Source organism: Phoenix dactylifera, chromosome 14 (genome assembly GCF_009389715.1).
Source record: "Phoenix dactylifera cultivar Barhee BC4 chromosome 14, palm_55x_up_171113_PBpolish2nd_filt_p, whole genome shotgun sequence".
In the NCBI taxonomy this organism is placed as follows: domain Eukaryota; kingdom Viridiplantae; phylum Streptophyta; class Magnoliopsida; order Arecales; family Arecaceae; genus Phoenix; species Phoenix dactylifera.
Genome location: NC_052405.1, coordinates 9,840,662 through 9,855,985, shown reverse-complemented (window position 1 = coordinate 9,855,985; position 15,324 = coordinate 9,840,662). Strand labels below are relative to the sequence as shown.

At 36.5% G+C, this 15,324-nt stretch overlaps 2 protein-coding genes across 4 annotated transcripts; both read left to right on the top strand.

Moving 5' to 3' along the window:
* The first annotated feature begins 362 nt into the window (after positions 1 to 362).
* On the top strand, positions 363 to 7,775 carry LOC113463625 (monooxygenase 1-like). 3 transcript variants are annotated; one of them, XM_039133601.1, is made up of 6 exons: positions 363 to 528; positions 1,539 to 1,685; positions 2,369 to 2,419; positions 5,041 to 5,209; positions 6,712 to 6,940; positions 7,031 to 7,775. In XM_039133601.1, the coding sequence occupies exons 1-6, from the start codon at positions 446 to 448 to the stop codon at positions 7,561 to 7,563; spliced, it is 1,212 nt and encodes a 403-aa protein (XP_038989529.1). In that variant the 5' UTR covers positions 363 to 445; the 3' UTR covers positions 7,564 to 7,775. The 3 variants fall into 3 exon arrangements, with proteins under 3 accessions (XP_038989529.1, XP_038989530.1, XP_038989531.1); XM_039133603.1 differs by having other exon boundaries at positions 410 to 528; positions 1,592 to 1,685; XM_039133602.1 differs by lacking the exon at positions 1,539 to 1,685.
* A 3,862-nt stretch (positions 7,776 to 11,637) lies between these two features.
* Positions 11,638 to 13,095, top strand: LOC120113048. The gene is made up of 2 exons (XM_039133610.1): positions 11,638 to 12,668; positions 12,784 to 13,095. The coding sequence occupies exons 1-2, from the start codon at positions 11,761 to 11,763 to the stop codon at positions 12,797 to 12,799; spliced, it is 924 nt and encodes a 307-aa protein (XP_038989538.1). The 5' UTR covers positions 11,638 to 11,760; the 3' UTR covers positions 12,800 to 13,095.
* The last annotated feature ends 2,229 nt before the right edge of the window (positions 13,096 to 15,324 follow it).

Below are 15,324 nucleotides of genomic sequence, written 5' to 3'. Positions count from 1 at the left end.
ATATTCAGTACAGATGATGTACTAATGTTTGATATGTTTAAAAAAAAGCAGCCTCATCTGTGAATAAACTAAAATAATATTTTTCAAGTCAGATTCTGCAAGCCAGTGAAGTCCAAATACGACACGTTAGCGCTGACGTCAAGTAGACAAGTATCTTACTCTGGTGATTCGATGTTTTTGGCTGGACAGCGAAAAAAAGGCCTTCCATTCTATCCGACTGATGGACCGAACATTGATTCAAGGACAGCGAAAAAAAAGCCTCTTACTCTGGTAACATATATATTATTTTTTATCAAAAAGGATATAATATTTGACTACCTACAACTGAGTCTTTTTATATATATATAATTTTTATGACTAAGTCACAGGGGCGGTGGTGGAAGCCATGTATATGCCTTGCAGCTTACCATTACATGGAGGAGGGTGAAGAGAAATAGAAGGGAAGATGGGCTCAAAGGAGGAGCATCATGACATTGTTATAGTGGGTGGAGGAATCTGTGGTCTTGCCACTGCCTTGGCTCTTCACAGGTACAAGTTCCTTGTTCTAAACTCTAAAGGCCTCGTTTTTAAAGATTATTCCTCCTTATTTCTAATCGCTTACCGTGATCTTTGCACGGAATAGAAGTCCCACATGATGTATTAAGCCCTACTTCTGAAAACCAAAAGATTCTTGCTGCAGCGTTTCACTCTCTTGAAGATTCATTGATATAGTACTGCATCTTAGTTTTGAGTGTATGCAAGCACCTCCATATAATGACAATTTCTGGCGACTCCTCTTCTTTTGATCCGATGTTATCAGACCTTGATCCATCTCGAAGGACTTGCTCTCCTTTATAATTAGTTCCCTAAAATCAGACATGGATATCAATTTGCTTGGTGAGATATGGGTTGGGTCCTACCTTTTTCTCTAAGAGAAGAAGATTGCTGCTAGTTCTCTCAATCTGTAGTTTAATTTGTTGATTAGCAGGTGGACTTATTGGTGTTTTTTATCCTGGTACCTTAATTAAATGCTCACCTCGTTCATGTCTATCCGATAATTGCATTGTTTGTATAAAATTATGGCTATGGTACTATAAAAAGATGAACACTCGCCCATTTCATGCTATATATTCCTTAAGAATCTGGTTTTCCCTTTAGAACACTATGGATATGATATATGAGATGTCACAACCAAGCCCTGACGTCCTCGTTAGGCTAAGAGTTCAAATCCATTCAAATCTAATCATAAGCATCACGATAGGCTCATGGTCAGCCTCCATTAACCCGTCCTGCAGTGTTTCCTAGTCCACATAGGCTATGATCCGAGTTCGCTCTCATATCATTTCTTCCAACCTAGGACCTCACCTAAAAATGCTAGCCGGAAGGTATTCTTTGAGTTCTCACATAAGAAGAAAGAAAGAGGCCAAAAAATATATAACTACCCATCATCATGTCCAGATAAATTTTCTACACTGATAATGGAATTCCTAGGATTTTGTTAATTTAACTGGTTAGAAGAATCAAAATTAATATCTAATTTTTCATGCAAAACTATGCAGGAAAGGAATAAATAGCCTTGTTTTAGAGAAATCTGACACCCTGCGAGCTGCAGGGGCAGCAATCGGTGTTTACATCAATGGTTGGCGTGCACTTGACCAACTTGGGCTTGGTACGGAACTACGGAGAAAAGCTATCCCTCTAACAGAGTATGTTTCTGTGTTTTCTGGAGACCGAGGTTCTTTTCTATTTTCATTTCTTTGAGTCACCTGGCTGCCCATCACACAAGAAGGGCATTATATTGCATATACTTTTATTGTAACTAGCAGATGGCAGAATGCATGTGTGGTAAACAAAATTAGATAAGACAATAACCAATAAGTATTATGATTTCAAGTAAAGGTTGGAATGCACAACAAAGATAATCAATAATATTAAATAAGTATAATATAAAATAGAAGGTTTAAAATCAGAGATACAGATTGGAGTTGATAAGGTTATTAGAGGGGGAGAAGAAGATAAAAGAGAAATAATTTTGGTTGATAGAGAGTGGATAGTTCGGATAGTGAGAGAAAGAATTTGGGGAGCTAGAAGATGTCATTGGATATGGGATTTGGATGAGGAAGAGAAGATTAAGATCAGTTATATGCATATTTTCTTTCCATGATAACTCATATTGATGATTGTTATATCATAAAGTTTCCATTATGAATCAAATAAATTTCATCTCTGGGCAAGCACACCCAAAAGACCCACAAACACTTTTCTTAATATAGTATGATCATCAACATTTTAGACATAGGTTCCTTTTTTAGTTTTCTTTTTTCTTTTTTTTGCATATAACCATCAAAATACTGATAGCATTAAGTCTTATTTTGCAAACTTTATTCAGGATACGAGATATGTGGCTCCACAAGAACAAGTTGCAAGTAACTTCATGCAGGTATATCCAAGAAGTTTTTGTTTAACACCTAATGCTTGAAGTAGTAGTGTGGTTGATATATGTTATAATTTTGTGAGAATGGAGGGAAGAATAATCAGAGTTCTCCACACATTCTTGCAAAAGTATGCCCGTCAACATTGACTTCAAATAGTGTCCATGTTTACGATGACTTTGAATGGGTCTGCAAATATGTTTGGCATGTTACCATGTAAAAACACCTTATTAACACTTGATAAATATTCAAGTTTGCACAGGTTTTACTTAGAAAAGTTTGATGACTTTTTTAATTGCTGATGGTTTGTGGATATAGTCTTATAGAAATTAGGCCCGGCCTCCCATCTTCGAGGGGAATAAAAAATGGTATTATATATGAGCTCCAAGTTTATCGACCTATTGACCAAATAAAAGAGAAGGGAGTAAAAAAGAGTTTCGCTTTAGTTTTATGGTAGTAAACTTTAAGCAGCCTGGAACTAAAAGGAGAAAATGCGGTAAATGGAGAGTATATAATGCATGTACCATTTTTTTGTTGTTTTTGTTGTTATTTAGCTATGGTCCTCACCCACCACTCTAGTACATAAATGATTTTGGTAACTACCATCAGTTTTGAGATGAAAAATGACAGTTATATAAAACTGTAACAAAATAGTTCCTCATCTTTAGCATCTTAAAGTGCTAAGGAGCTGTTAGTTAATGCTATATCAATCTATCACAAGAAAACTAGAAGCTTATATACTTCATAGGTCATAAACTCCCTTTCAAACTTCCATGATCAGTCATATCATAGATATGATAAAGTTGATCACCGATACTTCAAAACAAAAATCTACACAAGTAGCCTCCAAAGAAGATGACCCAAAAAGCTAATAAAGGGGAAACCATGACTTCCACCTTTCCTGTTTTCCTTTTCCTTCTTGAAGTCAAGCATGCCCCTTTTCTAACCCTTGCATGAACTCACCTCATAGAAAATCCCTTCCACTCTTGTATGTGACCGAGAAGCATTTCCCCTCTCTTTCTTTTCTTCTTCTATCCGAGTGCATGAAGACCCATGCATTCCCTTCTCTTTCACAGAGGTAAGCAACCATTTGGCAAGGAGAAGGCTAGTTTGGGGTCTTGACATTTGCTCAGGCTTCTAATTATTGTATGTTATTGAGTTGATTTGCTCAACTTAATAGAGTGCAGGGTAGCATATAGTAAAGTATTCCACTCACATGCTTTCTTACTTGCTTTATATGAAACTTTGTGTTAGATGTATATTGGAAATTGTACTCCTTGTCATTGAACCATGAATTCAGTCTTGTGAGGTATAGAAATTAAATATAGTCATCTCTGTATGTGGATAAAAATGCTTATTTTAAATGAGAATTGCATATGATATGGTCATAGGTTGATTGTATTTGTGAAAGAGAGTGACTATTGAACCAGAATATTGTCTTCCATAAATTTATGAAACTTGGTTGTACATGTGCCTAGATTATGCTCGGTTGTGGTTCTAGATATGGTTGTAATTATGTGAATGGATTGAAATCAAGAATAGGACTGACCATGTTTTATTGATACCCAATCACAGGGCATGAGCATGACACTACTGATACCCAGTCATGGGGCATAAGCATGACATCTCATGGAGCGTAACTGTGACACATTTGATACCCAGTCATGGGGCTTAAGCATGACACTATTGATACCCCGTCACAGGGCTCAAGTATGACACTATGGATACCCCATCATCAAAGAGTGTAAGGATGATACTTTTGATACCCAGTCACGGGGTGTAAGTGTGACCATGGATTAGTCCAAACCTAGAAATTTATTTATTCTCCTATTGTAAAATTTGATATTTTTGTTGCTTTGGATCCATGTCTCAAATTGTGAGTTTTGTATAGTTTACAACTGGATGAATTCACATTGTGTTCATTTATTATGAATAATATATACAACCAACTTTACGGCCAATGAATTTTCTATGCCTCTTTATGTGTATAGTAGCTATATTTGTATTTATTATTTCATTCTGGATATCTGGTGCGTATGTGTAGTGGGATACTTGCTGAGATATTGAGCTCACATCATTTCCTTTAATGTATTTTAGAGGAGCAGGACAATTAGAGGAACGCAGGTTGCCTGCATGATGGATTAGTAAAGTTTTTAGATTTCATTAGTTGTCTTGAAATGTGAAACCTTAGTGATTCAACTAAAATTTTGTTTCATGGTTAGATGTGGATTTGATATTGGACATTGTACATTTTGACTTTATGGCTAATATGTTTAATTTATATTAGAGGACCAAATTGTTTTTATATTAGAGCCACAATAAATTTTACTTTTTTAAAATAGTGTTTAGGTTTTATCCATTATTATTCGGTTTTTGAATAGGTTTGAGGCTTTGTATATTTCACAGGACCATGGTTATGTCATGTGCCTAGCAGGTGGCAGGTTTGGGGCGTAATGGTAGCTTTGATGGATGTATTAAGAAGTGGCAAATCATACTATTGTTCTTAATTATCTTGCAAGTTACCTAGAGAATGATGAAATTCTTGTTCATATTCTTAGACATCAATAATCTAATGAGAGTCGCACACAAGCTGCCTCTAATCACACATTTTAGTTCTTTTTGTTACTAGGAAAGAAGAATTGAGATGCTTGAAAAGGAGTGATTTGATTGAAACCTTGGCTAAGAATTTGCCTACGCAATCAGTTCGTTTTGGGTGCCAAATTGTAGCAATTGAATCAGATCCCATCACTTCCTTTCCTGCTCTATATACTAATGATGGTGCTACCATTAAAGCTAAGGTGATGTTACATCCACAACAAGTTTTCTATTTTTCTTGTTTCCTATTTTATTTATTTCATGATTACTTAATTCTATGAAATAAACTTATTTCCCCTTCATTTCTTTCTAACTCAAATACCATTTTTCCTACACTCCTATAATTTTGCTATTCAATGCTTGGTTTCATTATTGGTGGTCTGTGCAATAACACTGATCAACAAATCTCTTCTACTTTTTTGATGAACTTTTCTCAACAAAAAAAGAAGAAAAAGAAAATTATGAAGGATGTATTTTTATCAATTTGTTACTACTCTATATTAATGAATTGAAATCTAAGAATCTCTCCACCAAATTACTACTTAAGGCCAGAGAAGGTGAATTGATTGAAGAGAGAAGAAATCAACTTCAGTCCACTCAACTCGAATTTTGCAACAAAAATAATAATAAAATAATAGGGTGCCAATATTAGGGTTCTAGACCTTTTTGCTTTCATTAATATGATAAGAAATGAGTTGCAATGTTTCTATTATACTCATAAGATTCGAGACCCTAAATTCTGATCAGATTTCTCTTCTAGTTGAAAGAGGTTAAAAGTTTTATAAAATATTTTCTGGTAGAAAAATCACATAGAAACTAAAATCTTCCTGGAGTTAGATATCTACTTCTATGTTAACTTTGTCTCCTATCGTGTTATCTGATTTCTGCCAAATTGGAGGATTACGCCTAGTCAAAGTCTTGCTCGAAAGAAATGTTTCACTTTGATTAATCTGTTTCTGAGACCTAAACATCGTCATACCGCACATTACCGCTGTGTGACAAGCCCCTCGAGGGTAATTGCATCCTCGTAATATCGAAAAGTTTTCCAATTTCAATAAAAGAAAAGGAAAAAACAGACGTCGTACAAGAAAGTTATAGCCTTTAGAAATTTTGATACATAATTAGTTCGGATGTGGCGAATCATACTCAGTTTGGATGTGGCGAAACTTACCCAATGGGCTATAGCCTTTAGAAATTTTAATACATAATTAGATTGGATGTGGCGAAACTAACTCTAAAACCCTGTGCTAACTTATCCAAGGACTTGAGCTGTCCATAATGGGTTTGGTAATTCTCTTGAATCAGCTAGGGACACCTTTGATGTCAATATTTCCCTTTAACTTTTAACTTTTTTCTTAAGTATTTTTAAACTAGCAAATCATAAATATTAAAAGAAGAGTAGTTATCTGCACAATTTTTCATAATCCAATTCCAAAGATGGCATTAAAAATAGTATAGATAATAATGAATTATCATACATGAAAAACAAATATGAAAAAGGTTTGATCCAATGTTTATGAAACCATTACATTAACTCACATCTTACTGGCAGGGTGCCCTAATTGATCCCAGCACACAATTTAGTTGTCATGGTAGAAACCATTCGAGCTTATGATATCACAGCAAATTTAGAAGTGTAACATGTTCATGGAAAAAGCCAACTGATAATTATCCCTATCAATTTTACTCGAACATGCTGCTTCAGGTTCTAATTGGTTGTGATGGATCAAATTCAGTCGTTGCAAAATCATTAGGATTACAGGCCCCAAAGGTTTTTCCAATATCTGCTGTGCGAGGTTTTACTAGCTATTCAGATGGTCACAGCTTTGACAGCCATTTTATCCGGCTGAGAGGTGATGGTGTCTTGTTGGGAAGGCTCCCAGTTGATGAAAAGTTAGTCCATTGGTTTGTCGGTCGGCTGTCCCCTTCTCAAGGTAATACTAGTCTCACTAAAGATAAATATGTTGTGAACCCTGTCATTGCTCAATCTAGGGGTGAGCTAACTTCTTGAGAGTTTCCATCAGATTCAGATGTACGGAAGGTTCCTGAGCTCATCAAAGAATTTACGTTGGAGACATTAAGAGAATTTCCCCTCGAGGTGATTGAAATGGTGAAGCATTGCGACAGCAGTTCATTGAGCCTGACGCATATTTGGTTTCGAGCTCCATGGCACTTGATCTTTGCAAACTTCTGGCAAGGCACCATGACAGTCGCAGGGGATGCAATGCATGTTATGGGCCCATTCCTCGGCCAAGGTGGCAGTTCTGGTTTGGAAGATGCAATTGTGCTTGCTAGATGCTTGTCGCAAGAGATGCCAATGGGTCCGGAGGGTGCAATCCGTGATCGAGAGCTGCGCAGGAGAATCGGAAGAGCAATGAGTAAATATGTGAATCAAAGGAGGCTGAGGGTAATGAGGTTATCGGCACAGTCTTATCTTACAGGATCGGTGATCGTGGCATCGTCATGGGCAAAGAAGCTGGTATGTCTTGCCATTCTGGTTGTTTTCCTTGGAGGTGGCCTGCTTAGCCACACTAATTATGATTGTGGCTCTCTTTAGGATAAATGTTGTGTGCTTGTCTCATCTGACCAATGTTCAGAAAACATAGTGCTGTGAAATTGAAGTCAATTAAGAGTTATATTTGTGGTGAATTTGGTGATATCTTTGACGGTCAGTGATAGTTGTACATAAATGATATGGATTATTGAAGCCTTTGAGTTCTAAAAAGTAATCAATTTCTCTTTACTAATCAGATGTTTTTGATTGTGCTAGACAGTGTGCTCGTGATTCAGAACATCAGAAAGAAAGGGTGGAATATTGTCAGTTTTTTTTTTTATCTAGCTGAAATGATTCATCCTCAAACAGTTTTATTTTTCTTAGCTGAAATAATTTGTTGGCTGAGGATATTTATGTCCATCTAAAACAAAGAAGCAGGAATTAATGAGGACATTATTCCATGAATAATGTTATGCCTGCCACCTTGGAATAGTTATTCCGGGAATAAGCAGATTCGACTCGAATAACTATTTCTCCTTTATTCCTGTTTTCCAAAATCTTGATTTCATCTGAACCAAATGCATTGTCGAACTGTTTTTGGTTGAGTAAAAGGTTGGAATAAGGCTTGGAACAGGACTTACTCTTGTTTGCCAGACAGGATCTAGAATACTATAGGATCAAGGGAGGAATAGTTATCCTAACTAAACTAATCAAACTTGCTGATTCCTAGAATAAGATTCCAGGGAAGGGCTGGAATAACATTATTCTTAGCAGGAGGAGCGCAAGATTTTGTGAACAGCACCAAAGTGGACTCAGGCACTGAATACTTCACCTCCAAATGCTCATTAACCGAGGAAGACAATCTCAGCCCTTTTGCTGAAGATGGCCAAGGGAAAAGGGTGACAAGCCACCACCTTTCTCCAATTGAACAATTGTTCTAGACTTAGAAACATCAAGGAACTTAAGATCACCATCTCTAGTACGGTGAGAAGAATGTGCCCCCCAACTATGACAATCAGAATCCCGCCAATGGATTCCTGGTACAACTAAGCACCAGAGTCAGACCAGTTTAAGCATTAGATACCACTGATCATCATTAAATCCTTATCTCAATATTTTTCTCCATAAGCACTAGCATCAACTCCTCCACATGCATACAAATGGAAGGGAATAATAATAGAGTCGACGAACTAGAATAGGCCTAACTCCATTTCAGCTGAGGCGAAGTCCTCTATATTTCAGAAGAGTGAACAAAATTTCAAGTAGGCATGCATGTCTAATGTGACATTATCATCAGTCCCTATGGAAGGGAGCTAACTTCTTTGAAGAGTTTCAACCAGACCCAAGTGTTCGATGAGATCCTCGGGATATTAAAGAACTACTAAAATTTGAAGCGTCGAAAGAGCTGGAGGTGATTAAAATGGTGAAGCAGTGTGATCTAGACTAGTTAAGCCTCTTGCGCATTCAACACCTCCATAGCAAGAAATTCCAGCAATGACAGGTGCAGGTGATGAAATGCATGCATATTTTTAACTCATCAGAGTACAATGTAACTTCTTAATTAAGAACTCTCCTGCTGAAGTTACTGAGATGGTGAAGCATTGCAACCTCAGCCGGAGAACCTCACATACGTGCCAAAACCTGGTGCCAAAGCCACCTGGAAAGCCATGGACAGCCATAGACACATGGCCAGTTCCTTCGTCAGGAGCTTTTGCTTGCCACATGCCCGACACGAGAAATGGACAAGGTCATGGAATGATGAGAGGTCGGCAACTCGGTGGCGCAGAAAAGAGTAGCAGCCACCCTCAAAGATGTGAAGGAATGGAGGCTGGGAATTCTGAGGCTTGCAACAATCATTACGTTGGTCCTCCCTCAAAATGATAGCTTTCACTCGTCGCCTCAAGGTTATCGCCGCCGTCCACCCCACCATTTTCATATGCGATATCTACTTTATCTTTATTGACGCACACCTCCCTGCGGACACAGAGCAGCTTCAACAGGCACTCCAAAACGTTTCAAACTGAAACGTTTCTCCCAACGGAATTCTGGCACCATAACCAATTCTGAACTAATTCCGTTGGGCCCTACCTGACCCAACAGAACTCATGTAATAGTGTCTATAAAAACCTGAGATGTGTGTGCGTCTGACATGGGATTCCTTTCATTTCTTCATGTCCTAAACTTCTTCAATCTTCATATGGATATAGATGCTGTTACTCGGGTTGCAGGCTGAATGGCATGGAACTCAAAACTGGTGTACCGAACCAAAGCTTGCTAAGCTCCATCAGCAGCAGGTGGTCGATGGATGGTTTGCAAAAGGAAACCCAAGAAGATTGCCATGGATGAGACGCTATGAATGCTAGCCAGTCCACAACATGAAAAATTGAATACAGGTGGGTTTGATTTTAAAGAGGAACTCAGCAGCATATCAGGCGAGGTTTAATGTTGTGCAAGATGCAGCTATGGCCATGTCCAATCCTACTGTAGATTAGAAAGCCATCAGACCTGTTCTCTTGCATACACCAAGGACACAGATCAACAGCCTACAGATAGATGTGGATATATTTATTTACTCAAGAGGTGAAATTCTATACATGTTTATAATAGCCAATGAATGTGAAACATGCACGATTCCAATCCAAATAATGTAGCTTTAAAGCCCTGGCTATGTTTGAAAAGCTAAGATATCAACCATATTGGTGAGTGATGGGTACCAAGATGAATGAAGATCTCAGTTCATCGCAACTTAGCTGATATATAGGAACCAAGATATTGATTTCTTGGTGTACATAATAGAGGCTACAATTGTCTTTATGCTTTCACTTTGCATATTTATTTATCAACTTATAAATCAAGATGAAGAAAGGAAGATTAAAACTCTTGTCTGATATATTGATTTTTGTCTCAGCGGATATCTTGAGAAAAACTGGGTTATATAAGCCGAGATAATAAGAGGCAAGGTTTAGATAAATTGTATAAGTGGGTTCCCCATTTTGATACAAACTGATATCTGGTAGTAGATGAAAACCTTAATTGATTAATAGGACCTAATTCTGAAATGTAGATTTGGATATAATTTTTTATATTATGATAAAAAGTTATCTTCATTGCATTACATTTTGCTCATTGTTTGTGCAGGAAAGGAGTAAAAAGTCTTGTATTAGAGAGATCTGAGAGACTACGAGCTACTGGGGCAGCAATTGGTGTCTTCATGAATGGTTGGTGTGCACTTGATAGACTTGGTGTAGGTGTTGTGCTTAGGGAAAAAAGTATGCCTATTCCAGTGTACGTTTTCATAGCCTTTTAAGGTCAAATCCTTTTTTTCAAAAATATCTACTTTTCCAGAGTATACTTTCACTGCCTTTTAAAATTAAGTTCTCTTTCAGAAATATATTTTGGGTAATATACTGGGTAGGATATGATATTTGATGCAAGGAAAATGCTACACATATCGCAAACGGAACCTGAATGTGAGTATGAACCGAATTTTTCGCTTAACCAGTGAAGGCAAGATTAGCAGCTTGGCCTCAAGAAACACCCCAACCTTCTGCGATACGCAACAAGAATACTTGTGGATCTTTTCTTCAAGTTCATCTTAGGGCACATAGCAATGCTTCAATTATATGATAAACAATACCACCTTTATTACTATCTTAACTGGTAACAACATTCAGAACATAGTGTTGGATTTATTAACGATTAAATGTTTTATTTTGTCACCATCCTTTGGTGGTGCGGTTGGTTTGTGTGTGGGGTTGACGCGCCCCACAGGCATACGTCTCGTAGAGATCTATAAATAGACGACCTCTACATATTAAAAAGAGATCAGACAAAAAGCAGAGGATTCCTAATCTCTTTTCTTTCTCTACTCTCTCTTCCTACCAGTTAAAATATTTCTTCCAATTTTTTTTTAAACGGGCTTGCTGCATATTGATTCTGGGTTTGAAGCCTTCTTTGATCCGTGCAAATCATCGAGGCGGAAGGAATGAGAGGTTGTTGTATCTCAGGAGTAGAACGCCATCCAAGCCTAGTGCACTGTAAGGCGGTGAAATCTACTTCAAGGAAAGTGACCAACATACCACGCCTCAGCATCTCGGGTTCCATTTTTCTACTTTTACTTTTAATTTTTTGTTTTAGCCTATTACTGCCTATTATTTATTGAAGTAGAATAGTTTAGTTTTATTTCTGCTTCAACTTTATTTGCAACATTCTTGAAGTAGATTTCCTACGTATAATAGGCTAGTAATTAGAGTTACCCCAATGGCCAATGCAAGTGATCCGGTTCCTCCTGAAAAGTTTAATGGAACTAATTTTAAGCGTTGGAGAGAGAAAATGAAAATCTTCTTAACCACGCTTGGATTATTTTCCATAATTTTTGACTCTCCTCCAAATGAGGATGAGAATGAACCGGCTAGGACTTGTAATTTAGAGGAATTTAAGAAGAAAGACTACCTGTGTAGGGGTAGGATTTTGTCCTATCTTTCTGATCCCCTCTTTGATGTCTATTGCACTTTGAAAACCTCTAAGAAGATTTGGGATAATCTTAATAAAAAATATGGTATCCAAGATGCCGGAATGGACAAGTATACTGCTAGTCAATTCCTATCTTATAAGATGGTAGACACCAAGCCCATAGTTGACCAAGCCCATGAGCTAACAGTGATTTATCATGAATTAGACTTAAGGGGAACGTGTATAACTGAGAGCCTTCAAGTTGCTTGTACTATTAACAAGCTTTCACCTTCTTTGAAAGATTTTGGGTTGTCCCTAAAACATAAGACTGAGGAAATGAGCATGAAAACCCTACTATCTGCCATTAGGATTCAAGAGCAACATCTTAAGAAAGACAATGAGCAAATCATGAACCCTGAGTTTCTAACTAAGGCGAACTTTGTAGAAGGCCAGAATAAAACCTATAGGTTCAAAAACTCCAAATTTGAAAAGGGTGGACCTAAGAATAAAGGAAAATCCATGAAGCCAAAACACCAAATCAATAAGAACGATCGGAGGCCGATTTGCTACAATTATGAAAAATTCGGTCATATGGCACGAGTATGCCGGATGAAGAAGAAGAAGTATCAGAACTATGAACATGCACCTCCTCAACTTTCCAATCCACAAACCAACATGGTGTTATCCAGTACTGGTCCTACTAATACTGATGATCGGTATGTAACTTTAAGTCTAGAGTTAAATTTGGCAATTCATTCTACCGATTGGTTAGTGGATACAGGTGCGAATGTTCATATGTATACTGATCATACCCTTTTTACTGTTTATCAGGTCCGGAGCGGCCTAACTGTGACTATGGAGAATTTTACCTCGGCACGAGTACTTGGAACTGGAAAAGTACTTCTAAGGCTTACATCTGGGAATGTGCTTCCTCTATTTAATGTGTACCATGCGCTTGAAGAAAAGAGGAATCTGATCAGTGGATATCTTCTGATAAGGAGTGGCTATTCTTTGTTATTTCAATCTAAGAAAGTGAGTATAACAAAGAATGGAACATTTGTAGGCAAAGGCTATGAGTGTGATGGCTTATATGTAATTAATAAAATGAATGATGTACCTTTGGACATTCCTTCTTATAGCAATAATAAAGTTATTCATTCAGTATGTTCTTCATTTCTTTGGCATGCTAGATTAGGACATGTGAATAATAATACTATTAAAAAAATGATTAGTTCTGGTTTATTGCCTATTGTTTCATTAGATGAAAAAGAAAAGTGTCTAATTTGTGTTCAATCTAAGCAACCTAGAAAACCATTTAAAATGGTAAATAGAAATTCAACTTTATTAGAATTAATTCATTCAGATGTATGTGATCTAAATGGAACTTTGACTAAAGGGGGTAGAAGGTATTTCATTACCTTCATGGATGATTATTCTAAGTATTGTCAAGTTTATTTGATGAAATCTAAAGATGAAGCATTTGAGATGTTTAAGACTTATAAATCTTTAGTAGAAAATCAACTTGACAAGAAAATAAAGATTCTCAGGTCAGATAGAGGAGGAGAATACACCTCTAATGACTTGAATGAATTCTGTAGAGTTAATTGAATTCTACATGAAGTAACACCTCCCTATGCACCTCAGTCTAATGGAGTGGCTGAAAGGAAAAATAGGACTCTGCAAGATATAGTAAAATCTTTGCTTACCAACTCAAGTTTACCAGAGGTTTGGTGGGGGGAAGCAATGCTTACTGCATATTTTCTGCTTAATAGGGTTCCATTTAAAGGTTCTAATGAATCTCCTTATAAACTTTGAAAAGGAAGAAAGCCTAACCTAAACTTTCTAAAAGTTTGGGGTTGTTTGGCTAAGGTTAATATTCCTTTAATTAAGAAAAGAAAATTAGGACCTAAGACTTTTGATGCTATATTTCTTGGTTATTCTCTTAATAGTGTTACTTATAGATTCTTAGTCATTAGTTCTGATATTAATGGCATAGATAAAAATACTATAATTGAATCTAAAGATGCTTCTTTCTTTGAAGACATTTTTTCTTTTAAGGATAAAATAGAAAAGCATATAATAGATAGATCTAATAATGCATCTTGTAATTCACCTTCTAATGAAAATGAAAATGAACTTATTGATGTTAATGAACTTGGTAGAAGCAAAAGAATTAGGAAAAAGAAAGATTTTGGATCTGATTTCTATACCTTTATGGTTGAAGATGATCCTAAAACGTATAAAGATGCTATGAACTTATTACATTCTATGTTTTGGAAGGAAGCTATTAATAGTAAAATGAATTCACTTATGACTAATGAAACATGGTTTCTAACTAATTTACCACCTGGTAGTAAGACTTTAAGTTGTAAATGAATCTTTAAGAAGAAATTAAGACCTGATGGTTCAATTGAAAAATATAAAGCAAGATCAGTTGCTAAGGGCTTTACTCAGAGAGAGGGTATTGACTACTTTGATACGTTTTCTCCTGTGGCTAGGATAACCACTATCCGTACTTTAATTGCACTGGCTTCAATCCATAATTTGATAATCCATCAGATGGATGTCAAGACTGCCTTCCTTAATGGTAATTTAGAGGAAGAGATTTATATGGATCAGCCAAAGGGATATGTGGCTCAGGGATAGGAAAAAAAAGTTTGTAGGTTGGTCAAATCCCTTTATGGTTTAAAACAATCTCCTAAGCAATAGCATAGAAAATTTGATGAAATAATTATTTCTTATGGCTTTAAAGTAAATGAATCCGATAAATGCTTATATTCTAAGTTAGAAAATGATTCATGTGTTATCTTGTGTTTATATGTTGATGATATCTTAATTTTTGATACTGATATAAATATTGTAACTGATATCAAGAATTTTTTATCTAATAATTTTGATATGAAAGATTTAGGTCAGGCAGAGGTAATTCTTGGTAACAGGATTACCAGAATACCTAATGGTATAATCTTTGATCAATCACAATATATTGAGAAAATTTTGAAGAAATTTGATAAGTACAACTGTAAACCAGTGAGTACACCTTATGAGCATGGTTTGAACTTGAAGTGCAACAAAGGTGATCCAGTGGCCCAAGGAAAATATGCTCAGATTATTGGGACACTGATGTATGTTGCAAATACAAGTAGACCTGACATTTTCTATGCTATAGGAAAGCTCAGTAGGTTTAATAGTTGCCCTAGTCTTAGTCACTGGGAAGCACTGGACAGAGTACTTAGATACTTGAGAGGTACCATGTCTTATGGTTTACACTACTCAAGATTTTTCGCTATACTTGAAGGATACAGTGATGCTAGTTGGATCACTAATTCAGTGAACCGAAAAGGAACTAGTGGATACATATTCATGTTGGGT

Excerpts from the sequence above, each read along its gene's own strand:
- LOC113463625 (XM_039133601.1), top strand. The coding sequence starts at position 446 with ATGGGCTCAAAGGAGGAGCATCATGACATTGTTATAGTGGGTGGAGGA. Across the intron at positions 5,210-6,711 it reads GTGCTACCATTAAAGCTAAG|GTTCTAATTGGTTGTGATGG; the intron begins GTGATGTTACAT and ends ATGCTGCTTCAG. Across the intron at positions 6,941-7,030 it reads TCGGCTGTCCCCTTCTCAAG|ATTCAGATGTACGGAAGGTT; the intron begins GTAATACTAGTC and ends AGTTTCCATCAG.
- LOC120113048 (XM_039133610.1), top strand. The coding sequence starts at position 11,761 with ATGGCCAATGCAAGTGATCCGGTTCCTCCTGAAAAGTTTAATGGAACT.